Consider the following 22,537-nt stretch of genomic DNA (forward strand, 5'->3'; position numbering starts at 1 on the left):
AGTATAAAAAAACAGTTTTTGTGTTTGGTAAATATTCAGTTTCAACTTTTTTAATGAAAAAAGCCAAAAATAAGAAACTGCAAGCTTTGAAAAACTGATTTTTTCTTACATCTGTTTTACATAAAAGTTTACCAAACATTATAATATTACATTTTTTTTATAAAAGTACTTTTACAATAAAAGTTTACTAAACTCTGCTGCTTTATTTCATAACTACTCATTTTCATAACTGCTTATTCTTATAATACAGCAGAAGTAATTTTTTTTTTCAAAGCACATCAATACTAATCCAGCCCTCAGTAGTTCATTGATATATTCGCTCTGAGTATTTTTATTTCTTTTCATTTCTTGTTTGTTCTCTTTGCTACTTTTAAATCTTTTAATTCACGAACCCAAAATTTTGACCAAATTTTTTCAGCTATGAGGTTTCTTTGACACTTTATATGTTCCCAGACTACTTAAATCAAAATTTCTGCCTTAATATGCTTATTTTTGCTTGGTGAACATGTCTGCCTCAGTTGTCATTATCTGTTAGCCACTCATGATTTTAATGATATTGTTCATAATTTGACGATTCCCTCTATTTGGATTAAATATTTCTCCATTGTTAAGTTTATTTGTTTACAATGTCACAATTTTCTAAAGACCTAGACCTATACCTTGAGTTTGTAAATTTTGTTGTGATGTATGACAGTGTTGGTGGCGTTTGCAGTAATATGTAAATCTATCACATAAAAATAGGGGTGTTCAGATATAGATTATGCAAACTGTCAAATATGAGCTTATTTAGATATATATATATATATATATATATATATATATATATAGAGGTTATAAAGGCCTACCTCTGAATGGAGACCCGAGTATTTATCTTTCATTGCGGCCTCGAACAAGGCTTGCAGCGCATCATTTTCTGCTTGTTTGGATTCGACTTGCAATCGTCCTTCCAGCCTTCTTTCACGGCTCTCCTCATCAAATCTCGTCAACATGTTTTCACTGTCGTGTAAGCCTATGAGGAAAGATAATGCAACTTTTGCACCACTCCCCATGTCATAGGCCCTTTCCATTAGTGAAAACTTAAGACTTCAAGCTCTCTGTTGGGCATTCGCAATTAGGCTGATATGCACTCTGATGCTGATATGCACACCCATCAGAGTGATTTGGTACAACAACTCCCTGAAGGTAATGCCCATTGGGTGTATTATCCTCTACATAGCCTAGAATTAGCCCGTATCCGCAGTAAGAGTCGACCCTCTTCATGTAGTACTTGCCATTTCTAACAATTTGATTAAATCTTCTTGCTCGTGATGCTTGACTCGTCACAAAATCTAATGTCATGGCAGAATTCACCATGCCATTGCATCTTAAGGACATTGTGGGTGGGCTATTAGAGACTAGACTAAGCTTTGTGGTTTGATACAGAATGCCACCGTCGTACAAAGTTTGTCGTGAATCTGTTGCCATAACAATTGTATGGTGCAATATAATAATAAAGCAAGTGGTGTCTTTCACAGAAAGCGATGATTCCTGTTGAAAACATGGCATGATTTTGATCAAGCAACATCACGACAAAATTTACAAACTCAAATTGATCTTTCCGAAGCCTGAAAAAGTTTATTTGGTTAAATTTTCCAAAGGCCTATACCCAAAAACTTTTCCAGGCTTTGGAAACATCAATTTGAGTTTGTAAATTTTGTTGTGATGTTGCTTGATCAAAATAATGACATGTTTTCAATAGGAACCCTCGCCTTTTGTGAAAGGCACCACTTGCTTTATTATTATATTGCAACATGCAATCGTTATGGCAACAGATTCACGACAAACTTTGTACGATGGTGGCATTCTGTATCAAAGCACAAAGCTTAGTCTAGTCTCTGATAGCCCACCCATAATGTCCTTGATATGCAATGGCACGGTGGATTCTGCCATGTCATTAGATTTTGTGACAAGTCAAGTGTCACGAGCAAGAAGATTTAATCAATTTGTTAGAAGTGGCAAGTACTACATAAAGAGGATCGACTCTTGCTGCGGATACAGGCTAATTCTAGGCTTTGTAGAGGATAATACACCCAAGGGGCATTATCTTCAGGAAGTTGTACCAAATCACTCTGATGGGTGTGCATATCAGCCTGATTGCGGATGCCCGAGCTTGAAGTCTTAGTTTCCACTGATGGAAAGGGCCTATGGGGAGTGGTGCAGAAGTTGCACTATCTTTTCTCAAGGCTTGTACGACAGTGAAAACATGTTGACGAGATCTGATTAGGTGAGCGGTGAAGGAAGGATGATTGCAAGTCAAACCCGAACAAGCGAAACATGATGCGCTGCAAGCCTTGTTCGAGGCCACACTGAAAGATAAATACTACTCGGTCCTCCATTTAGAGTTAGGCTTTACCCATTTAAATATATATCTAAATAAGCTCATATTTGACAGTTGCATAATCTATATCCGAACAACCCTAAATGTGGTCACAACTCTAGCTTGCTAAACGAAATCAGGGATTTCAATTACAAATACAATGAAATGTGAATTGAACTTGGAAGCATGTTATGCAGTAGTATGTGTTGATTTGAATGAGGTGAGTCGAGAATGCAAAGTCATCAAGGGCAGGTTGAATGACCTCAAATTATGAATGCCCCAAGAAGCTCTCAGAAGACTCTTCTTGCATATTTTCAGGCGATATGAAAGCAACATATTGTTATTCCAATCTTCATCCAAACTGTAGAAGATTGGTTTTTCTGAAATTACCCTTTTCCTTGGTAAATTCCAAAATGTCTCTGATTGGTCTTGTTTTCTGAAAGTGACCAGATGGAGGTAATATCCTCCCCATAGATATGGTCAGCGGTGCCCTACTTACTCAGCCTCATTCAGATGCGAGTCTTACTGTAATTTTTTCCTAAATTTCAGTCTTTCTCTAGCAGAAGTAGGGCACCGCTGACCATATCTATGGGGAGGATATTACCTCAATCTGGTCACTTTCAGAAAACAAGACCAATAAGAGACATTTTGGAATTTACCAAGGAAAAGGGTAATTTCAGAAAAACCAATCTTCTACAGTTTGGATGAAGATTGGAATAACAATATGTTGCTTTCATATCGCCTGAAAATATGCAAGAAGAGTCTTCTGAGAGCTTCTTGGGGCATTCATAATTTGAGGCCATTCAACCTGCCCTTGATGACTTTGCATTCTCGACTCACCTCATTCAAATCAACACATACTACTGCATAACATGCTTCCAAGTTCAATTCACATTTCATTGTATTTGTAATTGAAATTAATACTCCCCAACGAAATGAATTTCGTTGAGAATTCTACCCAATCAATCAATCTTTATATATATTTTTCACTGTACTTGTGATTCAATGAAATTCATCCTCGAGAATATGACGCTCAACCAGCCCGTTTGGTCATTAATTACTTGGAGTTCAATTAACTTGTTTCAGCTAGGTTACATATCAATTTCAGTCAAAATGTTAATAAATCTTCGCCAAAACTTGTGGTACCTACCTATCCATATGTAACGAAAGACGTGCTCCTTTTTATGGCTAAGACTTTTGTTTCACCATTTTAACATCTAAACTAACACGAAACTAAGACGGGAGCGGAGCATAATAGTCGAACATAGGACCGCTTGAGGGGAGATTCTCATATCAAGAGGACCGAAAATGTGAATGAGGAGAGATCACCTACTATGTCCTACATTTGTATGTAGCAACTTGTCTCCGGTTTTAGTGCTCCCAAATATAACTTTCTTGCAACGGGCACGCTGCTCTTCTTTGCAACTGCTCCGTTATAAGTTAATAATATCGTTCATACAACTCTTTGTTTGTTGCGTTACTCTTTTTTTCGAATTTTTTTATAAGATGGCATCATAACGTAACAAGAGCAATGCTTTGGGTTAGTTGTCCACACGACACACAAGTTCGTGAGTAGGAAATTATCACGTAACAACACTTCACAAAACAGAAGAAAATTAATTGGACAAAAGAGTTCCTACAAATTCAACATCGCCTCATTGAAGGATAAATTCTGCCCTACAACCGAAGGTGTATCTTCTTGTGTCTATGGCGTTCAGTTGCGTGACCTAGACCCTAGGGCTAAGCTAGCAATTGCCCTGGGCCACGGTCGAAGAAGAAAAGATAAAAACACCGCAAATCCATTTGCCTTCATCATCCTTTTATAAAGCGGAGTGATTTTAACAAACGCATGGATAAATGGATAATACACGGGACTTGATACGGCAAAAGCATACGAGTACAAAAGGACATCTTCAACTACCACCAAAACATGCCAACCATATGACTACATAAACACTTCCATGCTTCCTACAGATTTTCATCTCAGGAAGTCGTTGACCGTATGATTCATCAAAAAGCAATGCCATGGCTGCTAAATCTTACATACATCAGCTAGCACACCCACCAAGTTGGGCATTCTCCTGTATCCAGTGATTCCAACAGAAAAACCAACGCAAAGTGAAACTTAGAAAGCACAACATGCGTCTAGGATAAACTTAATCTTTACCATGAACGATATTCACTGATTCCAAACGAAAATCAGGAATACACTCAAAATACTATGCGATTCCACACAAGGGAAATTATTAGTTATCATCGTAGAAAAGAGAATGAGGGTCACCTTATAAGAGAAACCAAAAATTTTATACAAGCATTAAAAGACGAAGATTAATGAAAAGGGGTCAAATTTTCACAGAGGGTGCATACTGGGCAAGAGCAAGTTAGCATAGCCACAGTGCATCTGAATGCATGTCTCACAAAAGAAATCGTCAAATGTAGTGTACAGCATACAAGGCAGATTCGAGAGAATCTAGAAAAAGTCGCCCTAGACAGATGATATTTGGTGCTAAAGGACGTGGACAAGCTCAGCTACCAGAAAAGAACTCTAAGAGGGACTAGAATCTGGACTTTAGTAAGAAGATTAAATTCAAACGGAAATACTGCAAGATCACTATGTAAAACAAGGAACACAAAACGATGTCGAAGAAGCAAAAACAAAAACAGATTCAGGAGACAATACAAAACATGAGAGTATTGGTCATATATGCAAATGTTAAGCTGTGTATAGAATTCAAGCCTATTGGAACCAAAGGGGCTTGTATAGATTGATGTCACATTTGATATACTCCACATTAAATGGCAAGGGACTCTGACACAATCTCTCTCTTTCCACGATCTCACAGTTGTGAACAACACCACTATAATCTATTTTAAGGTTTAAAATAAAAAACCCACCTCAATGAGAGAATTAAGGCGCCTATGAATTTTCAACCAGGCGTACAGGGGTTCGAGAGTTTCCCATCAGGTGTAAGCCTTTCACGCGAAAGCGTATGCTTTGCGTTAAGGCGGTCGCTATTTGACCAAGTCTTATGGCTTTTGGTGTCTGCCTACAATACTTGATTCTTTTTATTGGAAACTAAAGTAAAATATCATGTATTCAAACTGTATGAATATAGGAATTAAAATAAACTGGCCGGAAAAAGAAAATTAACCAAACTCACCACCCAGAAAATGCCACCAGCTAGAATTGCGCAATTACTCCAACCCAGCAGACCTAGCAGCTTTGTACCTTAGCTTTCTATTGTGATTTTCCTGCCAAGATTTTCCAAAAGAATGAGTTAACAACTTCCTAATATGGGATGCAAAGCACACAATTGACATCACTAACATTGAAAATTAATGATTATTTGACGGCATTGACAAAATTCCATCAAGTCTCACACAAAATTCTCGAAAACTTACTAATTTCAGTAAAGGCAATCGTAGCATACAAACTCAATATTTCAAATGACAAATTCATTATTAATTGACTGCACTGACAAAATCCCATCCACAATTTACTTGCAATTCTCCAAAAATTTACCATATTCAGTAAACAAAAAGGCAATCATTGCACACAAACTCGATATTGTAAATGACATATCATGATTGTTTGACAACATTGACAAAATCCCAACAAAATTCACATGGAATTCTCCGAAAATTTTACTAAATTCAGCAAGTGCTCACCTGCTCAAGAACCTTGGCAGAGCTCTGCTCAACGAGCCTGGTCAAAGTTTCAATCTTGACAAGCATTTTCTCATACAAGTCCTCGACGCCGGCGGTGTAATTCGCGGCCTCCGAACCCATCAGCCTACTGAGGCTTCCAACATCCAAACCCTCACTGCACATATCAAGTTCGCTCTGATCCTTGTTGTGCTGCTTGAGTTGATCTAAGCTCTCCTCTCCCCTGTCGACATTCATCGGCGAAACCCTAAGCTCGCAGGGCAAAATTGGGAACGGCGAGCTAGGGTTGAAATTCCCGTAATGGGCTCGGAACGCGGGCCCAATGTTGACGATCTGGATCGATTTCGGCTCGAAGGAGTGCTTGGATGGCCGGAACTGATAGGCACGGTACTCGTGAGTGTGGATGGTCTGATCGGTGACCGGAGAAGCGAAGAGGAGAAAGAGGGAGGGGGTGAGAGTTGGGGCGGCGGCGGAGCTCTCGGGAGGGTTTTGAATTGGGAAGTTGAGAGTGGGGTTGGAGGAGAGAGAGTTGGAGACTGAGAATTCTCGGAGGGAGGGGCGGAGGTGGGTTCTACGGCGGCCAGAGAACCAGCCGAGGAGGTGGGAGGAGGGGGATTGGGCCTGCTGGGCTTGGACGAGGCGGCGGAGGGAGAGGGGGTCGACCCGGCCGGAGGAGTTGTAGAAGGAGAGGGTGGAGCCGGAGCAGAAGAAGGCGGTGACTGTGGCGATGAGAGTGGCGGAGGAGGTGGAATTGGGAGAGTCGTCGGTAAGAGTAGGGGGGATGTGGCTGACATGGCCGAAGATCAGGCCGTCGACGGAGCCTGGGGAGGTGGAGAAGCGTTGGATCGTGGAGGCCAGGGCTGGGCCTGACATCGCTACCTTGTCTAGGGAATGGTCTTCCATCGCATGACCAGATTAGCAGACACAAAGAGAGAGAGGAGAGAGAATCAAGAGTGCGCGAAACAGAAATGAATTAAATGGCAGTTGGTAGCTCACTGACTGGTTTATTTGTAGATGTTTTATTTTATTTTTTACCCTACAAAAAATGTAAAAAGGGTTTTTTACTTGATTTTCAGAATAATTTTTCAAATTACATGGATTTTTTAGATTAAAATTAGAGAAACATATTGTAGATGCAAATTTTCGCCTTCTCCTTTTTTGACAAAATTGCACCTACAAAACAATCAACATACTTGGTCAAGGCCAAAAGTCTCACGTGCCCACAATGAATAGGGGCTTTGGCCGAAGAACCTCCAATGTCAGTTATAATTTAGAGAGAAAAATGTTTGGAGAGTTTTTGGGAGTTTTGCAAGAATGTGTAACTTAGTTTTTTAGAGAAAATGGGGTCCAATTTATAGAGCATGGCCGGCCCTCTTTGGGAAAGAGAGTGGCCGGCCTTTGGGTGCTTTTTGGGGTGTAATGGGTGAGTTATTTGGCAATTAATGGATTAACTAGGTAATAAATCCATTAATTGGCCAATTAACTCAATTTATATGGAATGTTTTGAAGGTTATGGAGTAAATACCTTGTAGGGAATATAAGATGAGGATGGATGAAATAATTTTGAATTTGTTACCTATTTTGGGCACTTTTGGCTTGGTTGAGAAAGACTTGCCAGTTGCTCGTGCGTAAGAAACCTGGTGTGTCTCGAGGGTAATTTTGTCATTTTTACCCAAAAATCCACGTGTCGCCTCTTGATTATTTTTGGCTCCACAAATGCCCCCACACATATTTTGGAATGTAGGGTTTATTTCAGTTGAAGAAATTTTTTGTTTGGTTTATGTTCATCACAATTTTTCTTCTTTATCATTAGATTCACGCAGTTATTTTATTGAACTCTTCACTTGCGATCTAGTCTCTCAAGTCCTTAGTAGAATTTTTCGAAGCCATATATGATGTGCCATTCTCTCGTCTAGTTTTGTGCATGTTAGGATCAAATTCGAATTTAATACCTTTCCATAAGGACGAATTTGAGTGATATCTAGAAGTGAGTGCTTGCTACGTAATAAACTAAATCAACTCCTATAAATTGTTTGTTTGTGCAAGTTCTCTTCTAAGTCTTTAATATTTTCGTGTTATGCAAATTTGTTGTATTTTCTTAAAGATTCTTAGAGATGGGAAACTAAGATGGGAAACTAAGGGAAACTAATTTCTACTTTTTCAATTTATTTTGGAAATAATTAAACACACAACCATATACTTATCAAAGGTAAGCAACGGTGGTGAATTCTAAGGCTGCTGCTAGTTTCATCATTAGAAACGAGACTGGAGACCCTATTGTTGCTGGTGCTAGGTCCTTGGGTGAAAGTTCAATTTGTGTTGCTGAATGCTTGGCCTTGAGGGATGCATTTTGGTTAGCGAGAAGAAGTTTCAAGAAAGTCTGCGTGGAAGGAGACTCTAAGTTGGTGATTGATGCTATTACAGGATCTTGCATTGTTCCTTGGCGTCTCATTGATGATATCAAGGATATTGCAAAATATTTTGAGTACATTTTCTGGACACGTGTAAAGAGAACTGAATTTTTTGTCAGATGCAATTATCAAGGCTGGATTTCATTATATATTTGATTGTACGAGAACTGGTTGTAATCGTGGTCACTATTTAATTTATGTGTTTTATTTATTTTATTTTTTGCATAAAAGAAAGTTAAGCAATCTCATAATATAACATAATAAAACATTCATTCTTCTGCTTTGTTAACAGAAACACAACTTGAAAGAGTAGATTATTATCCCCAACAAAAAGAATAAAAAAATATAACTAAATCCTGTATTTACATATACCAAAGAATATAATTTAATTTTAATGCCTATACCTCCTCCTAATCCTATGAACAAATTAAGTGATAAGATAACAACAAAACCCACATTTATCCCAAATAAAGTAATAAACCCTTTTTTACTCAGCTTCTTGTGGGGGTACTTCAGCTCCTCCTTCAGCTGCAGAACCACCAGTTGCCTGATCAGGCTTAATCTCCTCCAGCTGCTGCAGAACCTGCTGAGCTTCCGGCCGCGCAGCCGGCGATGGATCCACACAATGCAGAGCCAACTTCAATGTGTTAAGCAGCAGGTCACCTATGGTTTGCACATCCCTCACGAGCTCCAAGTCAAAAACTTCATTTGTCCACTCCTCTTTCACAATTGATGCCACCCACTGGGGCAAATCCATGCTGTTCATCGGTTCCCCGGGGGATTTTCCTGTCAGGAGCTCCAGTATGAGCACCCCAAGGCTGTACACATCAGTCTTTGTTGTGGCCTTCTTGGACTTTGAGAGCTCAGGTGCGTTGTAGCCGAGAGTTCCTGCGGTGGCGATCACAGTGGTGTTGGCGGCCGCAGTCATGAGGCGCGAAAGGCCAAAGTCTGCAATGTGAGCATTGGTCTGCTCATCAAGTAGAATGTTGCTGGATGTGAGATTGCCATGTACAATGTTCTCGTCGTTGTGGAGGTAGCATAGTCCACGAGTGATGCCGATCGCTATGTTCATCCTTGTTGGCCAATCAATGATGGTGTCTGGCCCTCGAGCTGCATAAGAAATATACATCACAAACATAAGATGGTTAAGGGGTTAAAGGTGCTTTCCGACAACTAAAAGCGCTTAGGCATGTCATCAAAGGAAATAGATGAGCATAGTTGAATCAACTTACCATGAAGGAAAGATGCAAGGCTACCCTTAGACATGTAATCGAAGACGAGAAGCTTCTCTCCCTTAGGTCCCAAGTAATAAGCCCTCAGAGCCAAGAGATTCGGGTGGCGAATCTTCCCAATTGCTGCAGCTTCAGTTTCGAATTCCTTCTGACCTTTCGTTGTCTTTTCCCTCAATCTCTTCACTGCAACTTCATTTCCTTCCTCTAATGTTGCCTTGTATGCAGTCCCATATGTGCTCTTCCCCATTATTTCAGCAGTGGCACACAGCAGGTCGTCAGCTGTGAAAACAAACGGCCCATCAAAATGAACAAGCTTCCCACCCGCTTCACCGCCATATTCAACTCCGGTACCACCAGGAACTGCCTTGGCAGCGATCCCAGCATCAGCGGCTTGCTTAGCCGTTGTACCATTCATTCCTTTTGAAGCAGACCTTTTCCTGACCAAACAAACAAGCAGAATGCAGCAGAGTAGAAGCAGAACCGCCAGGAGGGAACCCGCCGCTATGAGAATTTTGTCCTTCGTACTAAGTTTGTGGTGATGTTTTTTCTTCAAAGGCTGCTCTGTTGGCGGAGAAGATGGAAGAATCTGAGGCGGGGGAGAAGAACACGGAGTTGAAGCGCTGTACCCGCACAGCTGAAGATTGCCCGCAAAAGAGCTAGTATTGAACTTTTTCGAGAGGAGAGAAGGGACGGGGCCAGAGAGATTGTTGTGAGAAACATTGAAGGAAGTGAGATTGGCTAGGCTGGAAAGTGAAGCAGGAATTTTACCACTGAAGTTGTTTTCGGATAAATCGAGTTGGTAAATTCCAGAGATATTGCCAACAGATACTGGAATGTGGCCACTGAAATTGTTTTTCTTCAAGTTAAGTACTGAGAGGTTCTGCAACCTTTCCAGGCCTTCCGGGATTTGGTTATTGAGGCGGTTGCCCTCGAGGTTCAACGAAACAAGGGAGGAGAGGTTGGAGAAGCTAGAAGGGAAGCTGCCATTGATGGCATTGTTGGATAAGTCTAGCTTCTGGAGCCTTGTGAGCTCCCCTATTTCGTCGGGAATGGTCCCGGAAATCTGGTTGTTGTTCAAATAAATCTCTTCAAGAAAACCCATTTTGCTCAGAGAACTTGGAATGGTTCCGGAAATCAGATTATTATCAAGGGTCAGGATCGTAAGTTTGTAACTATGATTTCGATTTCCTGCACCCCAAGTGCTTGGAATAGGACCAGAGAGGTTGTTGTGTTGGAGGGCAAGGATGATGAGGGAAGGGGACTTGGTGAGACTAGTTGGGATGAAACCCGAAAGCGAATTGAAGCTCAGATTAAGTCTGTACAGCTTGGTAGAATTTGCAAGACTAGAAGGGATTGTACCTGTAAGCGAATTTTTGCTCAAATCAAGAGTTTGAAGAAGAGGGCAGTTACCAATCGAAGGCGGGATAGAACCCGAAAGCCGGTTGTTGAAGAGGTAAACCCCTCTGAGATTGGGAAGGAAGCCAAGAGACAAAGGGACAGGGCCAGCCACGACATTGTCGTGCAGGCTGAGCTTCCGAAGCGCTTGCAGCTGGCCAATCTTTTCCGAGATTCTGCCCCCGAGCCTCTTCCACGGAAGCTGGATTGCAATGACCTGTCCGTTCACACACTTGATCCCTGCCCACCCGCCCAAGCAAGCTCCATGTCCGCTGTCATTCCAGCTGCGCAGTGCACCAGTGAAATCAACAAGCTCGCGCTTGAATGCTCGAAGAGCTTGGTAATCGGACTGAGTCACAATCACTCCATCATTCCCTCGCTGGCCCGAAACAGGCTGGTAAGTGACAATTAATAGCTGAACAAAGAGGAAGGCATGGATGACAAACAACAACTTATTTTCCATGAACATCGAAGGACCACAATGTCCAGGAAGATTCGAAGATGCTGGAGAAAACAAGCGAATGGAAACCCGAAGAGAAGATTAAAGGAGTGAGCTTTTTTCGGGTTGAGCTCAAGTTGTGAACTTTTTTATTTTTTGTGCAAGTGAAGAAATGAAATGGAAGATAAATAAAGAGGGAGAAATATCTGAGTGAGGGAACAAGTGAGGTCGGAGACAGAGTCAATTCTTCATGTTTTGTTTATCAGTTAACGGCTAGTTTTTTTTTTGTGTCGTGGGGTTTCCACCGTATAAGTTATAACGGCTTGGGTTGAAAAACGTGGGTCTTCTCTTCACTTGACTGGAATCCAACGGCTATATTATTATTTGGCATCCAATTCCAATCCAATGCTTCAAGTATGACGAAATGACCATAATAACCTCGAGCTATGTGGAAGTACAAAACTTTTGCAGACGTCCTAGGTTGGCTCGAGATCAATGATGCCCCCTAAAAGTTTTTCCTTTTACCCTTTGGGTGGCAATGGCATCAGCATGAATGAATGTTTATAGCATCGCACTTGTTTTCTGGGAAAACTATAGAAAGTTACTCTATCTGGTTCCCTTGATCATCGTCAAAAGCGTGATGATAACAGAGTCGGATTTCATCCTGAAAGCACACGGTCTGGTAATCGCATTTGTAATTTTCTTCCACAACACAATCTGCGGTGTAGAATGTAGATTACTTATTCTAAAAGCATTGTTATTTAACATGGCCCCGAACAACCAAATCAAATGTGTTGAAAGTAAACTTGGAAGAGCCAAAAACTTCTGCTTGACATAAACATATCAAAAGGAAGAAAAAGCATGCTACCTTCTCCCTCTTTTAACAAGAAGAACACAAACAAGGGCAGAGGAAGAAAACCCAGATTTAGCATTGCACAAACAGATAACAACGCGATCGTTCCACGCCCCCATCAGCGTTCCAGTAAAAACCATATACCGCTAAGACAATGGTACACTAATTATGCATCCATGGAATAAAAATCAAGAACGAAAAGATTTCGACCTGATTTGGTACTGAGGTGATTCTGAAAAAAAACTGGTATAAAAAAAAGCTGGGAGCTGTTTTTTGTGTTTGGTAAACATTCAGCTTCAGTTTTTTTTCATAGTTTTGGATGAAAAAAAGCAAAAAACAAGAAGCTGCAAAACCCAGCTTTGAAAAAATGGTTTTTTTTCACATCTGTTTTACATAAAAGTTTACCAAACACTATAATACTGCTTTTTTTTTTTTTTTCAAAAGCACTTTTACAAAAAAGTTTACCAAACACTTTGCTGCTTTGTGAAATTTTTTTTTTTCAAAAGCACTTTTACAAAAAAGTTTACCAAACACTTTGCTGCTTTATTTCACAGCTGCTTATTCTCACAGCACAGCAGAAGCAGCTTTTTTTCAAAGCACAGCAATACCAAACCACATCGTGGATGAGGATATGCTTCCATGATAACCGAATTCTAACCCATCATCAAGACCGGGTATCAGCAATGGCATTGCATATATCATGATCCATACTTGCAAAAGCAAAATGAAACCTGATTGAGGCATGTTTGCTGACTATCACACAGATGAAAACATCATTTTTGATCGAAAAAGACATTATCGACTACATGGATAATAGATTAATCGGCAATCTTCCTAAAAAAAGAAAAACCGAAATGGTAACAATGTAGCTGATAACAATCTCAAACACAGGAAAAGTATCAAAGACTGCAATCTAGTGATTAGATCAAAGACATTGTAGAAGATACTAACATTCATGCACTCATACAAATTAACTAGCCGAGGCATTCGGGTCTGAACAACGGTTCATAGAGATGAACCCAGAAGATGCACATTGCAGATTTGCAGATAGAACAAAAAGAAATGATCTGTAGCAATTACGATTCGTATTTGACAAAACCAACTGAAGAAATACAAGGGGACAAAAGTTCGATTGATAGATCTACCAAGAACCATGAATAAACATGAATTCGCTATCTAATCAGAACTAAAGTACACAGATCCATACAAATTGGTCAATAAAATCCACCCTACATATATTTATATAACAAAAACTTCAAATTTATTAATTTTTTGTGGTTATTCAACTAATTATACCATCATGACCTTGATCGCGATCTAATCACAATGTGGGGAGATAGATCAGATCAACCGCGAGCGGCGACGACGGCTGGCGATGTGGCGGCAGCGACATTGGAAGCAGCGCCGTTGAGGAAGGAGAGGAAACCGGTGGAGGCGGTAGGCTCTTGCTCGTCAAGGAAGAGGTCCTCGGGAACCCTAAAGGCGCCGTGAGCGAAGACGACTGCGGCACCAACGACGAGAGCGGAGATGAGGACGGATCCGACGGATGTGAGGAAGACGACGAAGACGGAGAGGGCGGTGAGGCCCAAGAGGGTCTGGGTGTCCGAGAACGTGCGGCCGAAGATGACGAGGGGCTGATCGGAGGGGCGGAAGAGGTAAAGGAAGAGCCAGGCGGCGAGGAGGCCGAGGAGGACTAGGAGGGAAAAAGGGTGGGTGAAGAGGGAAAGAGCGACGGTGAGGGCGAGGACGGCGAGGTAGTTGACGCGGAAGTAGGAGTAGTTCTTGCGAACGCGGACGGTGGCGTCGGAGAAGGATTCTGGCTTGGCGAAGGCGGATCGGTCGAGGAGCTCGGACCAGGGGCGGCGCTGGGCGAGGCCGTTGCTGCAGGTGTCGGAGATGTGGTTGATGAAGGCGCGGAAGGCCGGGGTAGCGATGGGAGCCTGGGACTGGGCCGTGCCGCCGCCGACGGCTGTTGCGGTTGTAGAAATCGGGAGGAGCGGCGGGGGTGTCGGAGTCGACATTTTACGTTCTGGTGTCGGTGGACCTGGATTTTCGGTCTCGGATCTCTCAGATAACTTTTTGGGAGAATTTGTGGAAAAAATTTAGGGGGGTTTTGGTTAAATAACGGGGGACGGAGAGGGGCTAAGTTTAGAGGACTTGTGAGGTTCTGCTTGCTTCGTCGTTACGTTTCGCCGACGGAAAGTCAACGACGAAAACCAGGTCAAAGATATTTTGACAGCCCGATTGGTGAAAGGTGGCTTTTCTTCTTCTTGCTGTTTGCTCGGAGGGTCGTACTTGTATCGTTTGAGGGTCTCTCAGCCGCGTAAATCGTCAGAATCCAAATGGACGGCGTAGATGTAGAAGGAACTTAGTTGAACTCTCTTCCACTCGTTTTCTTGTTTTTATTTATTTATTCACCATTATTATTTTTTTCCATTAATTTCGTAGCTGATTAAAAGCATTCATCTTGAATCTAAATGAAAATTTATCGTTTATAATCAAAAGTTAGCTCTTAAATTCATAAATGTCAATTTTTATATAAACTCTCTAATCTACCCAAAACCTCACATTAATATACCAAAATACCCTCCTAATTACAAAACCACACACCAAAAAGGTGCTTTTTCTGTTCGTTCTTTTTCGTTCATTTTCAATTTAAGGTTCCATGTTGTAATTCGAAAATATAGAAAGAGGATGAACTTGAGAAAGAGGGTATTTGTTTTGATGGAATTGAGCCCATTATATTCTCAAGTTCATTTCATAATTGACAAACTTACAACCAAGATCATGAAGAAAATTACACAAAAATACAATTCATGTATGTTTTTGTGTAAGATTCAATTGGTATTTTGCATAAACTTTCATGGAAATTGCCATTAATGTTCTCCTGGCATTCTGCATATTAGTTGGATCACCAAAATCAGATTAGCTATTTAATCAAGAGATGGATATTGAGCATGAAAGGCATGCCCAGTCCAGCAATTATAACACGTTTGGATCCTTTTGATTTAATGGCCACTGCCATGGCTCCCACCTGTTCTAATAATCTAATTTATTCTTTGAACTTTATACTTGTGGTAGAGTTCTTCGAATTTTATACTTAGGATAGACAAGTAGAATGCGTTTTCATCTTTGCAATGGTGCAGCTAACGTATATTCACGGTGTCTTCCATGTTCAACCATGGCTGTAACTAATATACATTCATGTATGTCCAGGTTACCATTCCCAAAACCTCATTAACAATAACACAAGATTTGAAAGGGGTTTGACGTAACTAGTGTAAATTTTAAGGGCAATTGGGTCTATTCAAGTGGAATTTTGGCTATATTCGAAATATTTTATAAAAACTAACAGTTTTGAATTTACATGTTAAATTTTAGATATATACTATAAATTCTCAATCTAAGCAGTCACCAAATATGGTGTGAATTTAGCGATCTAGGTGAGAGAGGGACTGGTCTAAGGGTGGACTAGAGCCACGCTATTTGGTAGTACGTTTTTGTTCATGAAAACATCCGAGGTCCTCCATTTGGTTCATCTCTCCCACTATCGCTTGTATAAGAGACAATGTGTGTATATACAGTATAACTTTTTACGATACTAATAAATTTATTCAACGACGTTACAGTGTACCATATAACAGCATTTGGCATCGTGCAATGTAATTGTTAGACGTTGAGCACCAAGGGTAGGAGGTTTTGATGCCACTTTCTCACAACTCACAAGATTTGCACATGCATTTGAGTAAAACAAATGAAAGAACCATCCTAACTAATACCAGAGGCAGGCATAGTATGCTAACAAATGCAGTTTAGCTACACAGATTTTCAACCCAACGTTCCAAACACAACATTTAACAATTCCGCCGATTAACCACGGATAGAGTTCCGGGAAAGTATAAACGCAGTTACGCAGATGGGGACTAGATCAAGAACAGATTGGTAATAGTGCTTCTATGAATTGCAAGCATGGTGTGCAAGAAACTATGCCTATTCTGCATCGAGAAAGTCCGATTTCAAATATAGACTTTGAAAACAAATTCGAGTTTAAGACATAGAACAGACCCGGACAGATGCAAACACCAGATAAAATTGATTAACATAACACCAGGATTGCCAACTACGGGTTCCATAACATCATTGATCAGTACCAGATGAAAACAACTTATGCCAAACAGAGAATACAACAAGCCTTCAACCATTCCATTAGGTTCTACTTAAGCATACATACGGAAAATGACAATAAAGTCGTCTGTGATTTCAAAGTACCGTGATAATAATACGAAATCACCACTATATATAAAGCTGTCTGAAAGTTCATGGCGAACTTGAGACATTGTTCAAATGGTAAAACGTACTCTAAAAGGTAGACCCGTTCCATCCAAAGTTGGAACCCTGCAGAATAGCAAACATCGGAATCATCAAACATAGGAACAAGTAGAATAAATTGCTACTAAACATGAGTTTGGTTCCTGCGAGAAGCTAAAAGGAGCAGTGCTTGAGGTTTTAAATAGTAAAGATTTATTTACATGATCTAGTTCTGGTGTAAAGCATGCAAACACTGTGCATATTCTTGACTCTGATGGGCCTAAACAAACAGGAAGAATGCAATGAGAAGAAGCCATGCATATGCAAATGACCCTTTCTATGGAAAATTAAAAAGGCGAGATGTTGGCTTGCCTTGGTGTCATAGAACTTGAGAAAAAATCGTGACTTGGGCACAGACAACTTTGTCTCAAGAATTGCGGCAATTGCAGCACTTAGCTTCTTGTTCACATCAGGATTAAGGCCACCGATGGAGACCAACTCAGCGTATGCAGCTGGCTGCTCAGTCCCACCAAAAGATATGGGTACTGATCCCTTCAGCACAATCATCACATACTGCATATCAACACATTCGACAAGATCACCATCAACCACAGGATAAAAAGTTTAACCCCAAAAAGTCACTATGAACTTAAAATGTACAATTCTCCTCCAATATCAGTAGAGCATTAATTTTTTTTCTCAGCTAATTCAGGGATAAACGACATTGAAGTTATCATCAAAAGGCATGCCTATGAGGCTATAACTCAAGGGAAGTGATTTTCGCACACCCTATTTCTCCTCCTACGCACCCTGCTTACGGCCTTTCGATTAAATAAATTAAAGGATAATCAAGGGACAGAAATAACCAAGCTTGTACAGAGGAGAAAACTATTGTCCGAAAATCATTTTCCTAACTCTATTATAACATTCCTTCTGGGAGTGGTTACAGCAGGACAAAATCACTTCTAGTGTGATAAATTGAAAAGTTCTTATGTGATTACAGGCAGGCATTAAACCTAAGGCTATTTGACCGACAAAACATAAGAATTAGTGCGAGATGAAAATACATTTTTCTTTCTATTAGAAGTGAAAAGCGCAGGAGAAAGGATATTGCATCTATCTCGAGTTGCTCCCTTATCCAGCGATTCGTTCTATTCTCTCTGAGGTCGGGTACTCGTAGGTGAAGCATCTAGCTTAGGGGTTTGAGTCGAATCGTAAAACAAGCCCTAAGAACTACATTCTCTCCAAAACAAAACAAAAAAATCCACAATCCCTAACAAGTTCAACTTGCTAAGTAATTTTTACCATTTTTCTGAATGCTCAAGTTATACATCCTAGAAGTAAAGAAATTACTCAGTCATCCCCCAAAATTACTTAGTCGAAATTCCTGAACAAATAGTGAAAATTACCAAAACGATTTACCCTAGTTTTGTTTTAGCAAATAGGTACCTAAAACCAAGCTAATTCACATATACACTCTTAATTCATCAAAAATAAATGAAACTAATTTAAAATATGAACACAGAAATACATGAAATTTACAGTTTAGGAAAAATATTCTAAAATATCAGTAAAAGGTTTGTAAATGTCTGAGAGAGAGAGGGAGAAAGCCGTACAGCCTCGGGCTTGCCGATGATCTTGGCGACGGTGGAGGTGGCTTCGGAGAGGATGGCGGAGGTGTCGACGCCGTCCAGGTTCACGTTCGCTGAAATGTTCAGGCACGGCATCGTTTCGTCTTCCCGAACCTTCTCTCTCACTCTCTGGCTGTTTTCTGCAAATGCGTTGGTAAACAAAAACCCTCACTCTCTCTCCTGTTCTGTTGTAAGGAGGGAGGATAATATCCAAAATGCCCCTTGTGGGTCCGGCATAATATTTTCACTCTTTGGGCCCATTCTAGTACATCAGATCCGGTGATCGGCCCATAAGAGGGGAAAGCACAACTCTGTATTTGCATTTCTGGGCCTTCTCATGTTTAGTTTAAAAGTCCTTCAGTTGAGTAAAATTGGGCCGAACTTTGGGCCTACTGGTTAGAAATCTAAAGTCTTGTTTGGTATCTTTTTGGGTTGAAATACGGCCCAAAAGCGGTGTTAATCGACATCATCTACGTGTGAATATTCCTGTACCAACCTTGCTAGTTCTAAGAAATGGAACAATGGACAAAGTGATATAAGTATCTAACACAAAATGAATTAGCAATCGTGAAGATGTCCAAAATCTTCCAAAAACCAATACAAAACTTCATGATCTAGTGTGAAATACTTTCAACACCCTCCCTAAAATTTAATATACGGAGAAATTCTAGCAGTCAAAATTGTCACACCCTAAAATTTGAGGCGCATAAGGGAAACAAAAAAAAAAAAAAAAAAAAAAAAGGTGGTAGTTGAAGAGTGTAAATAAATTATTAAAAAAAAGAGTCATACAAGAAAATCTAAACTCATCAAATCAAATACGAGGAAAGTGGAAAGCTACTAGTGAAACTTTAAGATTCAATAATAAAGGGCTTCTTGTTGTACGCATAAAACGACATGTAGCATAAAATTCATTAAAAATATCTCGTTTGTCCAATGGGTGTGAAATTTTTCCAGACTCATAATAGACATATAGGGACTAACTTGAGTCAAGGTTCTGTGGGTTTTTGAGTAAAAAAACTGAAGTCTAAAACATGCATACCGAAGTTTTTCCAACCTTTCGAACAAGATATCCGTCATCCGCTATATTTAGTCTCACTTGTCCCAAATTTACATGTGATTCGTATATCATCTCTCGTTGTACAATTTAACTAGTTTGTAACAAAACATGTGAATAGTACAACCCTCCTCCTCATAGAGAGGAAAACTACTTCTCCCTAAAATATGCATATGGTATGGTCCAGCCTAACACCACCCGGTGGTGAATGCTATGTAGCTGGGACGCATAAATGGTAAACTTTCCGGATTCAAAAGCAACGGTGCAATGAATTTCATCTTTTCTTTTTGCACATCACTCAATTGTCGTATCTTTCGAGTTTTTTTGTGCTATTATCTGCAATTTAAAAAGAATAACGCTCATGAATTATATACTTTTTTTAAATGTATTTTTTGAAAAAATATATATATATATATATATAATTTAAAATGCGTAATGAATTTTTTGAAATGTCAGTAATAATTTTTTTTTTTTCCTCTTGAATTTTCCGTTGGTGGTGGTGGGTGGGACCCAATTCTCTTTTCTCTCTTTCATCTATGATTCAACCATTTGGGACTTGAGTTGAGATCGTACAGGACTCCTTTATGAAGCATTTTTGTTTCTAAGGGCATTTGTTAGAAACACATTGAAAATTTTTATTAAAAAATTCAAGTGCAAGTGCTTTTTAGAAAAAGCAAATCGGAGTGCTTTCTAAATGATGGTTTTTTTTTTTTTTTTTGGAAAGACCTCCTATGTAGCAAAATCATTGTCTTTTCCCCAACAAAAGCAGAAATATCTTTAATTACTAGAAAACATTTTTAACTGTTCTAAAAGCAATCCTAAACAAACTCGTAACTCTCGTGTAACTTTTGGATTGAGATCAAAATCAAATTAGAGTTTTGTGTCGATGGTTCATTGGAGAAGCCCTCATCTGCATGGACCCATATGAAAAGTTAGCCTACTGCGTGGATGACAAGAAAAAAGTTGGTTCCCAAATATTATTGGACAAGATACAGAACTTCACTATTTGGAATCGGCACTATTCATTCGTTGATTTTTTGCATCACAAGTTCACACCGTGCATAAAAACAATAGATCGGATTTGGCATCCCTTATTTTGTTGAAGAACAACATTAGGTATTTTCATTTTACAGTTTAGAACCTGTAGGAGTACTTAAATCAACAACTTTAAGAAAAAATCGGGTTTTCGGGATCGAAAGCTTGGACTCAAAAATCGTGCCGAGAGTGGCGATCAGTTGCCTCTTCACGGTGGTGGTAATGCCACCCATTGCTACTAACTCGCCATATGACGCCGGTATAGTGGTACTCTTCCCGAACGATATGGGCACCGATCCCTTAAGTACCACCATCACAAACTGCAAGCAAAGAGAAATTCAATAATTAAAAAAAAAACCAATGAGTATTCGAGGAATGCTGAGTATAGTCGTTCATGTCCGAGTGAATAACTCTTAATCATTATTGATGCATTGTCAAGCCTACATGACCGAGACTGAACCACTCCCACGTGGACGACATATACTCGAGTACAACCCTAGATAAGATAAGTTGGCACGTAAGAGTCAAATTAGGCAGAAATGCGTAAGCAGTAGTGACTATTAAGTGAGGAAGTAGTGCGATTCCAACCAAATGGACAGGACAGCTACTCCAGTGCCTTATATTATGTCAACAAGTGGTCCTTGATCACTCCAAATTAATACACTAGTTAATCAGATAGCAACTGACTTTTAGAATTTAAAACCCTAATCTCCTCGTCAACTGGAGATCTTCAATCACTGCTAGAGTTTCCTACCCCAAAAACAAACGTTAAAAAAAAAAAAAAAAAATCACTACCAGATTGAACAGTCTCTCAGCAGCCCTTGAACTTCAACAGAAGGGCTTTGGCTAAGGCAGGAGAATAACTTGCATTCGAAAAGTTATTGCAGATAACAACAGCCAATAAGTAATACATCATGTCATCGCAAAGCTAAATGCGTGTTGTCGTTTGTCACAGTGACATTCCAGGTGTTGTCGTTTGTCATTTCTGAACCATCAAAAAATTCCCTTATTCGATCAGATTAGGACATGGCATCCCCATCTGCTTAAGCTGACTTTCAAACTTGGCAGATGAATGAACAGAACCCAGAAATTGCCATTTTACAGAGATGAGATTTTGATGCTGGTTAATTGATTAGAGAAACGTTCTTTCGATTCTACAACTCAAAAGACTTATTGAAAAAAAACCAATCCAGATGAAATCCCACTTCTGAATAAAGAACGAAAACAAAACAGAATAAGTGATCGCAGAGCCCAAAAGGATGTTCATATCTCAATGCTACATAAACGATCAAAACCCTAGCTGGCTCGACTAAAAGCCAGTTAGTAGGTTTAGACTCTAGAAATAATCACTTGTACATTAGAGAACCCTGGCCACTCAAACGTTACCTAATTTGGGTTGTAAACAAAAAGTTAAACCTATTGTTCTTTACAATTAACGGTTAACCAACAGACGCTGCAAACTGTTGACACCCGATTTCCAACATAAACTGTGTATTTTTGTGTGAGAATGAGAGAGAGAGAGAGAGAGAGAGAGAGAGAGAGAGAGCGCTTACGTTTTCGGGCTTTCCGGTAATGGCAGAGATGGCTTTGGTGGCTTCAGAAAAGATGGAATCAGTGTCGACTCCGTCAAGGTTGACGTTGGTGGAGATATAAAGGCAAGGCATGTTTATGAGCTTCTGATCTTCCTTCTTTTTGGTTTTTTTTTTTTGTTGAGTTGTCAAACTCCAAAACCCAAAACTTGTTTGTGAATTTGTATTGGCAAAATAGTATGGGATTAAAGCTTGAGATTAGAACGAGACAACGGCTCCTTATAAGAGCAAACCCACTTCATAAAATCTACACGTTTTCCCCGTTTCGCTTATACGAGACACTAAATTTTATATACAAGAGAAATGACCATACTTTTGGTAACCTCATAACTTACGTATTATTGAGAATTTGAGATGACTCGATGATGAAACAACGTTTGCGGCTTGCTTTTAAATTTCGATACTAAATTATTTAAACGTTAGTGGCTATGTAGTGATATAATCTAATAGTATATATTTACATTTATAAGTGGAACTGTGGAAGGTTTAAGGTTTAATTTTCATAAATGATGAATTTAATACTAAATATTCCGCACTTGTTAGCGTAAATAATGGTGCATGGCATTGA

The 22,537-nt window shown here is 39.8% G+C and overlaps 5 protein-coding genes across 8 annotated transcripts; all 5 read right to left on the bottom strand.

Annotated features, from left to right (window-relative positions):
* Positions 1–3,953: 3,953 nt before the first annotated feature.
* On the bottom strand, positions 3,954–7,003 carry LOC103962137. 3 transcript variants are annotated; one of them, XR_007254976.1, is made up of 3 exons: positions 6,026–7,002; positions 5,252–5,608; positions 3,954–4,437 (listed from the first exon to the last, which is right to left on the bottom strand). XR_007254976.1 is itself a non-coding variant. In XM_009374807.3 (3 exons), the coding sequence occupies exons 1-2, from the start codon at positions 6,923–6,925 to the stop codon at positions 5,552–5,554; spliced, it is 957 nt and encodes a 318-aa protein (XP_009373082.2). In that variant the 5' UTR covers positions 6,926–7,002; the 3' UTR covers positions 3,954–4,437; positions 5,518–5,551. The 3 variants fall into 3 exon arrangements, 2 of the variants coding, with proteins under 2 accessions (XP_009373082.2, XP_048431276.1); XM_009374807.3 differs by having other exon boundaries at positions 5,518–5,608; XM_048575319.1 differs by lacking the exon at positions 3,954–4,437 and having other exon boundaries at positions 5,058–5,403; positions 5,518–5,608; positions 6,026–7,003.
* A 1,678-nt stretch (positions 7,004–8,681) lies between these two features.
* Positions 8,682–11,777, bottom strand: LOC125473058 (probably inactive leucine-rich repeat receptor-like protein kinase IMK2). Its single transcript, XM_048575326.1, has 2 exons — positions 9,666–11,777; positions 8,682–9,543 (listed from the first exon to the last, which is right to left on the bottom strand). Exons 1-2 carry the CDS (start codon positions 11,527–11,529, stop codon positions 8,921–8,923), a joined length of 2,487 nt encoding a protein of 828 aa, XP_048431283.1. The 5' UTR covers positions 11,530–11,777; the 3' UTR covers positions 8,682–8,920.
* A 1,643-nt stretch (positions 11,778–13,420) lies between these two features.
* Positions 13,421–14,373, bottom strand: LOC125473061 (PRA1 family protein B4-like). Its single transcript, XM_048575332.1, has one exon. It carries the CDS (start codon positions 14,371–14,373, stop codon positions 13,699–13,701), a length of 675 nt encoding a protein of 224 aa, XP_048431289.1. The 3' UTR covers positions 13,421–13,698.
* A 2,092-nt stretch (positions 14,374–16,465) lies between these two features.
* LOC125467895 (macrophage migration inhibitory factor homolog) lies at positions 16,466–18,465 on the bottom strand. 2 transcript variants are annotated; one of them, XM_048575337.1, is made up of 4 exons: positions 18,277–18,465; positions 17,033–17,233; positions 16,882–16,940; positions 16,466–16,747 (listed from the first exon to the last, which is right to left on the bottom strand). In XM_048575337.1, the coding sequence occupies exons 1-3, from the start codon at positions 18,385–18,387 to the stop codon at positions 16,887–16,889; spliced, it is 366 nt and encodes a 121-aa protein (XP_048431294.1). In that variant the 5' UTR covers positions 18,388–18,465; the 3' UTR covers positions 16,466–16,747; positions 16,882–16,886. The 2 variants fall into 2 exon arrangements, with proteins under 2 accessions (XP_048431294.1, XP_048431299.1); XM_048575342.1 differs by lacking the exon at positions 16,882–16,940 and having other exon boundaries at positions 18,277–18,458.
* Positions 18,466–20,343: 1,878 nt separating this feature from the next.
* Positions 20,344–22,274, bottom strand: LOC103962145 (macrophage migration inhibitory factor homolog). Its single transcript, XM_009374815.3, has 2 exons — positions 21,934–22,274; positions 20,344–20,700 (listed from the first exon to the last, which is right to left on the bottom strand). Exons 1-2 carry the CDS (start codon positions 22,042–22,044, stop codon positions 20,473–20,475), a joined length of 339 nt encoding a protein of 112 aa, XP_009373090.1. The 5' UTR covers positions 22,045–22,274; the 3' UTR covers positions 20,344–20,472.
* Positions 22,275–22,537: the final 263 nt, after the last annotated feature.

The sequence above is a fragment of a genome, unplaced genomic scaffold (assembly GCF_019419815.1).
Source record: "Pyrus x bretschneideri cultivar Hongxiangsu unplaced genomic scaffold, Pyrus_bretschneideri_v1 Contig11, whole genome shotgun sequence".
In the NCBI taxonomy this organism is placed as follows: Eukaryota; Viridiplantae; Streptophyta; class Magnoliopsida; order Rosales; family Rosaceae; genus Pyrus; species Pyrus x bretschneideri.

Coding starts and splice junctions, on each gene's coding strand:
- LOC103962137 (XM_009374807.3), bottom strand. CDS start 6,925: ATGGAAGACCATTCCCTAGACAAGGTAGCGATGTCAGGCCCAGCCCTG. Junction 5,609..6,025: donor CTGCCAAGGTTCTTGAGCAG/GTGAGCACTTGC, acceptor AAATCTTGGCAG/GAAAATCACAATAGAAAGCT.
- LOC125473058 (XM_048575326.1), bottom strand. CDS start 11,529: ATGTTCATGGAAAATAAGTTGTTGTTTGTCATCCATGCCTTCCTCTTT. Junction 9,544..9,665: donor CCTTGCATCTTTCCTTCATG/GTAAGTTGATTC, acceptor TTTCTTATGCAG/CTCGAGGGCCAGACACCATC.
- LOC125473061 (XM_048575332.1), bottom strand. CDS start 14,373: ATGTCGACTCCGACACCCCCGCCGCTCCTCCCGATTTCTACAACCGCA.
- LOC125467895 (XM_048575337.1), bottom strand. CDS start 18,387: ATGCCGTGCCTGAACATTTCAGCGAACGTGAACCTGGACGGCGTCGAC. Junction 17,234..18,276: donor TCATCGGCAAGCCCGAGGCT/GTACGGCTTTCT, acceptor GTTGATATGCAG/TATGTGATGATTGTGCTGAA. Junction 16,941..17,032: donor TCAAGTTCTATGACACCAAG/GCAAGCCAACAT, acceptor CTGTTTGTTTAG/GCCCATCAGAGTCAAGAATA.
- LOC103962145 (XM_009374815.3), bottom strand. CDS start 22,044: ATGCCTTGCCTTTATATCTCCACCAACGTCAACCTTGACGGAGTCGAC. Junction 20,701..21,933: donor TTACCGGAAAGCCCGAAAAC/GTAAGCGCTCTC, acceptor CTTTGCTTGCAG/TTTGTGATGGTGGTACTTAA.